General features: G+C 41.7%; 1 protein-coding gene across 6 annotated transcripts in view; it reads right to left on the bottom strand.

Moving 5' to 3' along the window:
• Positions 1–10,770, bottom strand: part of LOC105895221 (LIM domain containing preferred translocation partner in lipoma) — a 174,011-nt gene extending 163,241 nt beyond the window's left edge. Inside the window, exons 1-2 of one of the 6 annotated variants that reach the window (XM_031574613.2) lie at positions 10,609–10,770; positions 8,124–8,211 (exon numbers count right to left, since the gene is read on the bottom strand). Coding sequence is in view for 2 of the 6 variants with exons in the window: in XM_031574609.2 (XP_031430469.1) it covers positions 5,257–5,261 (5 nt within the window). In the remaining 4 variants the exon portion in view is untranslated. Of the gene's footprint in view, positions 1–5,256; positions 5,833–8,123; positions 8,212–10,557; positions 10,577–10,608 lie in introns of those variants that run through there. The other 5 variants (XM_031574610.2, XM_031574612.2, XM_031574614.2 and 2 more) reach the window with 5 other exon arrangements.
• Between the last annotated feature and the right edge of the window lie 2,122 nt (positions 10,771–12,892).

The following is a 12,892-nucleotide window of genomic DNA, read 5'->3' as shown; positions in this document are numbered from 1 at the left end:
TTCAGCTTTCTATAAAACACTGTTCTCTTACCCCCTACGGTGATCCTGTCACACACACACACACACACACACACACACACACACACACACACACACACACACACGCACGCTTATGATTTGGGATCTGTTACACATTACTGAATTTAGCCCTAATCTCCCTCTTCTCTTCCCTTCCATCTAAAAAGATCCGACGCTCGTCATGATCGGATTTGGCCACGAAATCAACAAATAAAAAAACAAGCCACAATGAATAAATAAAACTACAGTATAAAAACAGATGTAGTAAAAAATGCCATTCTAACCATTCATCTTATCCAAAAGGTGTCCAACGAGAGCTCGTGTTTGATGTTGTAACCTTAAGTGACTGGGTGTGCAGAGTGTCAGATGCAGTAATATCATACGTCCGACCCATGCCAGCTAAGAACATGACCAAGGCTCTGTGTAGTCAACTCAGATTGTTTTCCACAAACGCAAACACAAAACACACATATACACATACACACACACACAGAGAGAGAGATACACACACACACACACACACACACACACACTTGTGGACTGGCATCTGTCATCATGGGCCTAGAAATGTCCCCAAACACATTTCCTCCTGAGTTCCATTAGTCCCCAGCCTTAGCCTGATCCCAGATTAATCTGCCCATGACCCCCTCCTTCCTGACACTGGGGGGTTGGGAGGGGTGCGAGGTTAAGGCCACTTTTTGGCCGACTGTCAGAATGTGCCTTTGCTGAACACAAGGGATAACTGTGGTCAGAGAACCATCTTTTTAGACCTGCCTGTCAATGCTTCAGTTAGTCCAGGACACTAAATACACCATCAGAATCAACGCCATCACTTATTTTAACATCAGATCAAAGGATAACTGAATGATTGATTAATGAATGATTTCAGATCTTTCTTTCTTTCATTTCCTACTAAGAGCATATAAAAATATATGAAAACTTTTAAATTGGTAGTGTCAATGAATTTTTCAATGTGTGCACTGAATAACTACAATATTTTGTCAGGGGTAAGTTATCTAGTCCAAAGCTGGTGCCTTTAAAACTGTAAAACTGTCACTGGTAGAACATTTTGGGAGATGTTTATGGATTCCAAGGATGAAATGTATGTGAATAAATCAACTAACAGAACTGTGATTTGTTTCCTTTACAGGATTTTGCCACAGATATAAAAAACAACACACCTCTAACCTTCCTTCCTTTACCCCAATCCTTTCTCAGAACTCACCACTGAATCACCTCAGTAGAAGAGCTACAAAAAGAGCTTAAATCCCGTAAGAATCATGATTGTGTCAAGTTTTCCACTACATTCTCTTGATTTAAACAAAGACGTTTCTTTACAATTAATTAAACGGCACAGGCGAATCCTAAAGCCAACAGCAAGCATTCCTGAAGCACCGCACGATTCATTAGCACGTTTTGGCACAAGAGCCGTCCGCATGACATAAGAATAATTAAATGTTTTCATTACTATTAATTGTTCAAAGCAGAACTAGGCCACGTCGTTTACACGGCTTCGTCCTCAAGAAAGCAAAACCATTTTGCACTGAACCTTGTGTTACCTCCCTTTACTTAAGCAATCTTAACTTCAAATCATTTCCCAGAACTGAAAAAGTCCCAGTGCTGAGCAGCTGGTAAGCCTGTCAATAAAAGAATTAGGCACAAAATTAGAAAGCAATCAAACCTCTTCGTATGGATCTGTTCTTAAGCAGATAATCACCTACTATTTGGCATGAGCCTCGGAAAATCATCTCCATCATTTAATTGCTCTTGTTAATCATGCTTTAACTTTAATTGTTGACAGGAGATCCTTTCAGAGAGACTTTGCTTTAAAAACAAACCCCTTAAATCTCCCCCCAATCTGGGGTGGCAAACATCTTGAAAATTAAGGACAGTGGTGGGCACTAAGTGAGACTAGATTAAAAACGCCTCCAGGCCACCACCACCCTCCGCAAGTGGCACCAGTTTGGCTTGTTTGGAATAACTCTCGTATATTTGATTATAATTATTATTATATATTATTTTAATTATATTAAATTACATTATGATGATTAAACTTAATATTTGATATTGATTGAGATATTTTTAACTCCTCCTCAAGTTTCCAGGAACCACACAGCAATGAAACAGAAGCCGGGCGTGAGGAGATATGACATACATCAGAGAAGTGGCCATCACACAGAAGTACAGAAAGCAAGTCAAATGAAACCAGCGGTATCAGGGCTGCAGAGGAGGATCATTATCACGTCTTCTCCTCACCTGTACGACAGAGAACTGGCTATGTGCAGCTCAAGAGTATTTAAATATCAATAGCACAAGGGAAAACCAAATAAGAGCAACCTGTCATGACCTGTCTGTTTTATGATAAGCATTAATCTCAAATTCAATGAACAATGCTATAAAAAAACATGCGACTAATTGCAGCGGTAGTCTAAAAACAAAAACCTGAATGCACTAAATACTCGCACACAAGATTCAAGCAAGTCTTCTTTTAGAAACAAAACAGCCTCATAATAGAAAAGAGGGTGCCATCAGAGTGCTGCGCTATGATCCAATCACAGTGTTTATAGCATCTGATGAGGGAGCTAGACGTTGCAGCAAGACGAGGACTGAGAAGGCAGTGGGACGGCTAGCCCCGAGGTCACGAGCGATAGAGCTAGCTCTGGATGTGCAGCCCTGGTGTGACACCGAGCGGAAAGGTAATGAGATTACCCCACCACGCTATCGTTAAAGGCGGGTACATCGTTCCTCAAAGCTATGGAAAATCCTATTAAGGTCTACCTTCCTCTGTCACTCTAACCATGGCCTGGGCTTTAAAACTAATGTGCACTGCTGTGCCTGTGTGTGTGTGTGTGTGTGTGTGTGTGTGTGTGTGTGTGTGTGTGTATGCCTGTGTGTGTTTGCATGCAAGCTTGGAAACATTTAACCTCACAATAGTAGCCAAGCAGTGGCCAGAGGAAGTGCAAGGTGCGTCTGTCTCTCGCTGTAGAAACAATGGCAAAACACACACAGACACAGACACAGACACACAGACACACAGACACACAGACACACAGACACACAGATACACAGACACACAGATACACAGACACACACACACACACACACAGGGCAAGCAACGAAACCTTGGCAAATAAATGCACATGTGGGGCTACTAAAGAAGCTTTACTCCTCTTTATAACCCCGACAAACCCTCTCTATCTCTCGGAGTACCTGCTGAGATGCCACCGCTGCTGTTATGCAAGAGATGCGGTCAGCGTAACCTGGACCGTCTTATCTTCCATTCAAAGATAGACGTCTTGCTAAACAGGACAACTGTAATTGAGTTAGCATATGTGCCATGTAGAGTTCACGTCTAAGGTCCTTACATTTCTATTGACGTAGAAGAGTTGTTCTGAGGTAGGGTATAAGACTCTTAGACTTCTCTGATCTAGTTAAAGTAGACCGGATCAAACCTTGTGAAGCTATTCTCTCCCTCAATGCATGGATGCAGGAGTAATGCCTTGACTTCAGATTGATGACCATTGTTGACTGTGTCTCCTTTTTTGGGTTACTGAAAATTAACCTCAACACACACACACACACACACAAAAACACACACACACACACACACACACGCCCGCCCGCACACGCAGACACAGACACACGCACACACAGACACAGTCACAGACACAGACACAGACACAGACACAGACACAGACACAGACACAGACACAGACACACACTCAGAGGCTAGAGAATTGAATGCTTCAGTCCCTTTGCATTCCATGTTACTCATCAAGCAAATAAGAGGGCCTCAAGAATCTTTGAATTTACACTGGAAGATTCTTTGACCAAACATGGACTACTAGCAGCCTACCCAAACACACCATGTGCTTTACCCTGCACTGTGAAAGGAGTGGCTGTATTTCACCGGAAAATAAATCTGACTATGACTAAAACAGCGCCAAATCACCCATACGAGCATACAAAGCCCATCTTAGGGCTCTCTAACTAAAGCCCTGATAAAAGCAAACCAATAGCAAACTTAAGTACTAAAGTATCCGTAGCACTAAACGGACCCTCAAGAGACAGAAAGATTACAGGGCTGTACTGTGGGCAGTAGCTGAAAAGAGTTCAAGCCAAGAGCCACAGTCTCTTAGCTAATAGTGTATTGCTGGCAAAAGCAGTCTTTTGTCAACATTTCCTTCATTCGCAGTCCCTAATCAGGGATCTAAATCTAAATCATCGTTTAACAGATGACTGTAAGCTGAATTGTCAGTATGAACACTTGTATTAACACAAGGATCAGATTGCAACACAATGTCAGTTATAGGCCTATAACTTTAAATAAATAGCTAGAAAAATAAAGATAAAAAAATATTCACATTCAAACACACTGTTTTACCAAACCGTTGGCACATCCCAGTGTAAACCACACAAGACATTTCTAGAGACGTCATGGTAGCATTATCATCACCCTGAGACACACTTTTGTTTTGTCTCTGCCAATGACTGCTATTACTCTCTGCTGATCAACAGACTGCAGTAAAGTAAATGGGTGAAAGTATCATAAACACATATGACACTAGTGGGCACAGCACAAGCACAAGAGAAATCTTTTATCTTTCATTGAAAGATCTGACAACCCCTTCAGCGCCAAAGACTCATATTCCAATACAGCCGAAAAATACACAACACAGCAAAATACAGTGACATATAAAAATCCATAATGACACAAGTGTGCTCCGAATGCAGAAGGATAAATGAAACATAACTTCAGCATGTCATCCCATCGATGGGGTGCATCCTCAGTGTGACAGTGAGATTGTTGGTGGTGATAAATAAATGCAGCATGGTGACAGGGAAGCTGTCTCCCATTACTTCTCCCTCACAGCATACCCTCCTCAGTCACATAACCAATGAGCTGTCTAACCAACACTGACTAGTGGCTCCTGTTCCAACACGCAGTGGCAGTACAGTGTCAGCGTACTTGCAAGAGATGACCCACTTGTGGCAAGTTACAAAAGAAAAAAAGAAAAAAAAACTACAACAAAGCATTCTACGGTATGTGAACAAGTCTGAGCATCTTTATAGCTGTTTAAGTCCCCGGTGACAGAAAGTCCAGCACACCATTAAACTAACAAAGTGCTAACGAGCCCTGGCCCATTTTCACTGGCTACATCCAGCGGGCTCACTTCCTCTCCTAGCACCCTGCCCAAGCTGGCGGAAAAGCCAAGAGGAAGGTAGCGCGATACTCACAGCATCCCAGGTCTCTACAGAGCGGAGAGGAGCTGGAAGTCCACAGGAGAGCACGGAGCAAGGAGTCTGTGTGTAGCCTTCAGCATGGCTTATGCTGCCGCTAAAAATGACTCATATCCCCTCTTCCACCCTCTCGGCAACCATGAGGAGGTAAACATTTCCAAATATGGAGAAAAAATGGAGAAAAGATTGGGGGCAAAATCGATTCAGCTTGCTATCTGCCTGGAATGCCACTTTTTGCCTGCCAATGTCACTGAGGAGCCAAATATGTGGTTCATGCCGTTCGCAGGGAATAACAATGATAATTGCAGAAAGCTATTCAAGAGGAAGTCTGTCTTAAGACTCAAGTCTCTACTCAGACGTTTGGCTCAGTAATCAGGGCCAACCAGACGGTGTGAGACTTGTCACAAAAGTTAGGCAACACAGTGTGATCAACACACCAGTCAAACAGACATTTCCTTACTAATGTCCCGCAAATATTTAACATGGCCAGACACACTACGCTGCATATACAGGAGGATGCATATTTTGGGATAAGTAGCAGGCACAGTTAAATACATTATCCACATAGAAATGTGCTTACACACACACACACCACACACACACAGCCCCCCCCCCCCCCCCCCCACACACACACACACACACACACACACACATACAGCTATGCAATCCTTTGCTTCTTTTACAACCGCACTTAGAGTTGCCCTGTAACTCCTGCTTAGGGAGTAGTCTGCAGGGACGGCCCAAATATGGAGAATAACTGTGCAGTCATCAATCAGGACTGCTCTTGCTGGGCTATTAACATACCTTTTCATCAGGAAACCACATGCTCGGGCCAGCCCCTCGTGTTTATGTCTGAGAGGGAGAATGACTGTTGCGTCTGAAAAACCTATGGCTGCTGGCTATGAAAGAACAATCACTAGCCTCTAACAACAACACAACAAATGCAAGTACTGTATGTAAGTATGACGGCTGACACTTGGCAGGGTGCGGTGTGCAAGAACCGAATCCACACCCATAAACATACTTTAACACCTGTGAGCTCACACACAGCGGGTTGGGCCTGTCTGCAGATAGGAAATTATCTAATACATTTCATTTTCCCACCGATACAGAAGTATCACACACACACACACACACAACTAGACTCTGTGCTGCAACAAGTGATGTCAGCAGTTATTCTCAACTGCTACCAGCTATCACAGTCGATCCCCTGTCCTCTGTATCTACAATGCCACTGCCAACGTACAACCACAGACCCATGGTACAACCACAGACCCATTGTTCCAAAACAACCGTTGTAGTCCTTGTAACTCTTTAGAGAATAATGTAATCAATAACATAATCAATGTAATTACATAACGACAAACAAACACACCACGAGCACTGGTTCAATGTCATTATGACCCCTCCTGATTTAGATTTGCTAAGCCACTGGTTTGATAGTTTTTGTTACTAAAATCACCAATTTTTTCAGCTATTGGCTGTATTTTGGAATTCATTGAGAAATTTCAGCCTGAGCAGAGGACTTCCTGATGGCTGAGAAATGAATGGATATGGAGATTACAGTGGGCAGTGACAGGGCAACAGCAAGAGACATGCATAACGCAAGACCTTCTAGACAGTTCTCTATTCTTCTCTCCTTTAGGGCGAGACGTATTGCACCATATCCTTCAGTCAAAAAGCTATGTGTGAGGTGAGGAAAGTTTCCCGATTGCTGATATCTGAGTTTCACACCCACATATACTTCAACACTGGGTGAATGACTCTCCCCACACTGTTAACTGAATATCGGAAGTAACAGAGAGTGAACCATTCGTGCAGTGCAGTTAATTCAAATCCATCCTAAACTGACTTCTTCATGAGGTAAGGGGAATTACAACAAGGCTACACCAGACCCAGGAAACAGCTCGACAATGCTTTGCCAAATCTGACCTGCGAACACTAAATGTAGCTACTACATTCACAAGGTCATGTAGTTCATTCATGTAAATAAAGTTCTCATCGAGGCGTATGTAGATGTAAGACACCACACAAACTTCACAGACATTTATGTGTATGATATCTCCATCAACTGAATAATTGAAGTAAAGCATGCTAAAAGAACACGAGGCAATGCAATGATTATGACATACAGTACAATATCACATTAACTGGTGTAGAAGTGTTTCCACATAAAGGAGGGAAACCCGTGAACATCCACAGGTGCACATGATTAGGAGTGCTAAAAACACTTGTTCACGCCCGGAAACCACCAAGGAGGCCTTCAAGGTAATAATAACCCATTTAGTAGAAGGTTAAACAGTGTCACACAGAGTGACTTCTTGTGATTAAAAATGCGTAATTAAACATGTCCCTGAACACTCCCTCTGCGAGAGACTGGTCAAGGGAAATGCTGAAACCCACATCCAGAAAGCTGGGTATGATACCCAGACATGAGGAGCCGGAGATTAACACTTGCAGGATCTTTGCGGGAGCTAACCAGAGGAACAACACCCCCCTACAGACCGCAGAGAACGCACAGGAATATGGGGGAACACTCTTTTTTTGTCATGCATTTAGAACTATAGCTAATATACTTGGCAGTCTAGAGGAAGAGACACTGAATACTGTATGAAAAATACAATGGTTAAAAGTGACTTCAAATAAAATCTCTCAACATGTCACAATATGTATATATCAAACTACAGTTTAGTGGATGCCACAGAGTTGAATTATTCGTTTCATGCCCGGGTTTTTTTTTTTTTTTCAGAACTACATTTTGATTCTGAACCCACCACCTACTCTGCAGAACCATTGCTTTTCACACACAAACACTAAAGATTATCCCATTTTAAAACCTGTTGGTAATTGAGACTCAACCGCACCTTTGTAGCTGAGTGTTCTGTCGGGGAAGCTCTGGTATTCCGTCACTGCCTCGCTGGGACCAGGAGGATGCTCATCCACAGGCGAGAACTGAAACCATAAAATAACATTTCCAAATGTTCATTCTGTGCAACCAACCATTTACTCAAAACTGTGACTCAGTGATATGGCACTTAATGCATTGACCTTATGACACCATCGTGTCAAGTGTCAAGTTACACCTTTCAAAGTCCATAGACATTTATACGTCACCTCTCTAAGGTCTCTGCATAGCTACACGCTCCTCGCACTCCACTATACGAGCAAAAACATGAGATGAGAAGGCCTTTATAAAAAAGAAACTTCTCCACATCCTTCCTATCATCCTTATGCTACATCCCACTCTAATCAGACCTGCAGTACACTTGAAACCGCAACCTCAGACAAAGTTGACCGGGGTACTAACAAGGAGGCTAGACAGATGGGAGGCCATGGGTGCAAGTGTCAGTTGCTGGCACATCTCGTAAGGCATCAGGGAGTATGGTTTGCCCCCCTGCACAGCTCTGTGTCCTCTAGACTCCATTACAGAAGCAGACGAGACCCAAGGGAGCACACACACACCATCTGACCCCCTGTGATCCAGAGCTGAAGATTCTGGAAAGGATGTGGACTTGTGTGGCCCGCCACATCCTCACAGGGTCAGTACCAGATCCGAGCCGGAGTCGACAGCTATCGAGGCGGCTCTCCAGCATACTGATCCATCTTTACTTCCCTTCCTGCAGGAGCATTTTTTTTAAACCAGTCGTGTGTCCAATAGAACATGCACAGACATGCACAAACATGTTCTGTGCAGGACATTAAAATCACGCCACATCTACAAGTCTTCTATGTGACGGATAAAAGGTAACGACCACTGAGTTTGTCAAGAGCAATTTTCTTTCCTGACATGTTCTTTCCAAAAACCGCCTCAAAAATGTAATATGAACGAAATATTATGAAGGCTTGCAGTACATAACAGGTGCTCTGTATGTTAACCAAGCATGTTGGTTATGAGAAGGCGTAGTTAATATTCCTAAAAAGGGATAACATCAACACCACAGAGAATCAAGTGTCTCCTGCTGAAGGAAGAAAGGCTCAAAGGCAAGACTCAACTTTTAACTTGCAACTGAGTGCAGCTGTCAAATGTGTCTTTTAAGCTGGAGGTTTTAAAGACAGCCGGGTCTAATGCTGCTTGAGTTTAAAAATGTGGGGGTAACATAGAGAAATTCAGTTTGATGATTGAGCTCACAAGAAGCCTTGATGTTATTGATTTGAAATTCATATCAAAGCGAAAGTCTGAATATCTTTCCTGCAGGGAGACTGATTAATATTTCAGCAACATTAACCAGATTTGAAATGAACAATTGTCTATAGTCTAAGCATATTAGACATTTGCCCACTTATGGTACTTTAAACTGAACACTGTTTCAGTGAGCACACATACAACAGGCTCCCTAGGTACAGACTTAATTACTGCAAACAGCAATTGGACAGTAGTGTTAAACATTTTCTGATTTGCAGCCCAATGGCAAGAAGATAAAAACTGTAGGCCTACTGTTTCACGTTAACAATAAAGACTGCAAGACAGCAGCTTCAGTCTACTTCTGACAGATGGATAACTTCAGAAAACTTGCTAGAAACAGTGTCAAACGTCAGTCGAGAATGAAATAGCGATAGAATGATTGTTTTATTCTTCTCACCAAGTAACACGTATGTTATTTATTTTATCTAGGCTAACAAAGCCTCATCCTGCATGCAATGAAATCTCCGCGTACAAATTGCGCAACCCACTAGCGTACGATAACAATCTGTTCAGGTATCTGTGTATGAATGGAGACCTATCCTGGGTTAGCCTATTTAGTCTATGGGCTGTAATAAGACATAGTAGCCTACATTAAACTGAAATACATGCTAACAGAATTCCAGTGTACAAACTGTGAAAAGCAACACTGCAATGGCCATACGCTAGCCTATCAGATAGGCTATAGCCCTAGACTTTTGACTTGCGTTGCTAGGACCCTCCACTCCATCAACTACTTCCGCATATTTGATGGTTTTACCGAGTCACAGCACACGTCTGTACCGTTTCACAAAACGTGACCATTAAACCATTCTACAGAAAAGTCCCTCTTCCGATGCTAGGAAGCTAGTCAGAGTAACCAATGTATAAACTTCAGCAACAGGACAAGTAACATTTTAAAGTAGACAACGTTTTAGAAAGTCTGCTAGTGAAAAACATCATGTAGGCAACCCCTTTCCGGAGCAAGCCCACGCCCTCCATTTCAATGCCGAACTACAGTAGAACTCGTTCACCTTAGCGAATAAACAGTATCTTCCAAATAGCCTAGTTCTATTGTAGAGTTCATGCACAGAGACAAGATATAACTCAACATTGTTACAGGCCAGCAAGATAACTACCACCGATGCAATAGAGGGAGAAGTCCGTGGCAGTCTTTTTGTTTCTCTTACCTCGCTTTCTAAGAATCAGAGAGTTTCAAATCCCACATAAAGTGAAACTTCTTTTTCCCCAAATCTGGGAGAGCAGCAGGCAGTGACGTCAGAGTTCAAAATTCCAGCCGACAGTTAGTCAGTCCAGAAATTTGCCCATGTAAGGCAGTAGGAGCTATGTTGTGTTGCAATCTCTTCCTCATAACGTGTATTTGTCTTATTATACAAACAGTGTAGCCAAATAGTCGATACAAGCCAGCCTGGTTGTGATTTTAAAGGAGAGGTGCGTCTATTTTTAAGAGTGATTGTAACAACAAAAATAATAATTGTTTGCTAAACAGCCTATAGGCCCTGTATGAATATTAGACTACTAGTGTTTTGAAATGAATTATTCTGGCCTCGTGTCGGTAGCCCACAACTGTTTCCACGCAGTCATCATGCATTTAAAATAGTCTTTTAAAATATTTTAATGCATATGCTATTAGAGGGATTACTTAAGTGAGCTTGGGTCAGACCGGGTGTAGTTATAGCCTGCCAGTGAATTTAAGCGTCACATTCGCCACATATATTCTCCAGCTGTAGGTTACTAATTGATGCAAGGCAAGTCTATGTATGTAGCACATTTCATACACAGTGGCAATTTAATGTGTTTTACATAAATAAAAGGAAAAAGAACATCCAAAGGAAAGAAAGACAAAGTGACAAGATAAGAAAATATAATTAAAGAAAAGAACACACAAAGTACATAAAATATAATTATTATTATTATTATTATTATTAATAGTTAAAATAAAGTACATAAACATCATTATAATAGTTTAAAAAACAAACAAAATACAGATTGAAAAAGGAAGCTAAAACAGAAAAACTAATTAAATAAAAAGTACAGTGCATTTCATCAGTTCACAAAAAGCATCAGAATAGTTGGGTTTTAAGTCTAGAATTGAAATTGGCTACAGTTGGAGCACCTGTGATGTCATCAGGAAGTTGCAGAGTATGCGGCTCAAAGCTTGTTCACCATGTTTAGTTCTGACAGTAGGTATTACCTACAGATTGCTGAAGCATACATGAGAGGTAATTTGGTCCTGTCCCATTTAGTGCTGTAGAAACAAGCAGCGGTGATTTAAAGTAAATTCTGTGACATGCTGGAAGTCAGTGTAGGGAATTTTCACGAGAACCTTTACAGCTGCATTTTGTAAAAGCCGAAGCTGTTCGATGGTCTTTTTTAGAAAGGCCTGTTGCAGCAGTCAGCCCTGCTGGAGATAAAGGTATCAATACGTTTTTCTAAATCATGTACTGACATAGGTCTAAGGCCTCTAGGTTTGGGTATGTTTTTGAAATGGTAAAAAGCTGATTTAGTTATTGCTTTCACATGGTTGTTAAAACTGAGATTTGTCTATTAGGACACCAAGGTTTTTAACAGTGTCCTTCGCTGTAAATGCATGATATAATTTGGGATGGATCATATTACCTAAAAAATAGTTTTACTTAACTTTACTATCTCAGTTCACCTCCTGACCTTTGTAAATAAAGATGTAAGATAAATTCAGTCGCTTACGGTCTGGCTCAGCTCAGAGCTGTGACCACATGCTGATCTTTGCAAGGCAAATCTGCCCAGTTTGCATACGGTGCGCTCAATGCAAAGATCATAATTACACACAGGGCTCTGATTTAAGTAAGCTTGGTTCAGGAGCCACACAAGATAAGCGTTAGACGTTATCTTAACCGTTGGATGTTAGACCATAAAATAAATACAGATGTTTACCACATGTCATACTCTTAGGTCTAAGACCTTGTTCCAAAAAAAGCCATCTTAACCATTTTCCCAAATAATTTTTTTCTTTTAGCCCAGTGTTGTAATTTAGCTGAATGAGATAAGGGTGTGGACTAGGGCTGTGTGTAAAAGTAGAGGTTATGTGGGCACAATGGAACCATAAATCTGGTCTGAATTTTCATAAGGGTCCGCTGCCTGTCTCTATGCATCACTGTTTAGTGGCATAAAAATAGAAGGAACCTCCCGAAAAGATAAACCACCACTGAGTTTTTCGGGCAGCTGAAAAACCTTGGAGTCACACATAAGCCACAGTTTTGCTACAAAATTGACCGAACTGCCTAGACTGTGCCCCAGGTATTATATTACAAGATAAGGATTACGTCCAAAGCGACTACATATAGGCCTCAACAGATACTTCAGTAGCTACCAGTGACAACACCCATGAATATCCTTCACCCAAAACTCAACCCAAATTCATGCAAACATGAATTCATTATGACATTGTGCATGTTAACCCTTCGGCAGGGGCGT

This window comes from Clupea harengus, chromosome 10, assembly GCF_900700415.2.
Source record: "Clupea harengus chromosome 10, Ch_v2.0.2, whole genome shotgun sequence".
Classification (NCBI taxonomy): domain Eukaryota; kingdom Metazoa; phylum Chordata; class Actinopteri; order Clupeiformes; family Clupeidae; genus Clupea; species Clupea harengus.
Note: the sequence above shows the minus strand (reverse complement) of the source record. Positions and strands in the feature narration are given on the sequence as shown.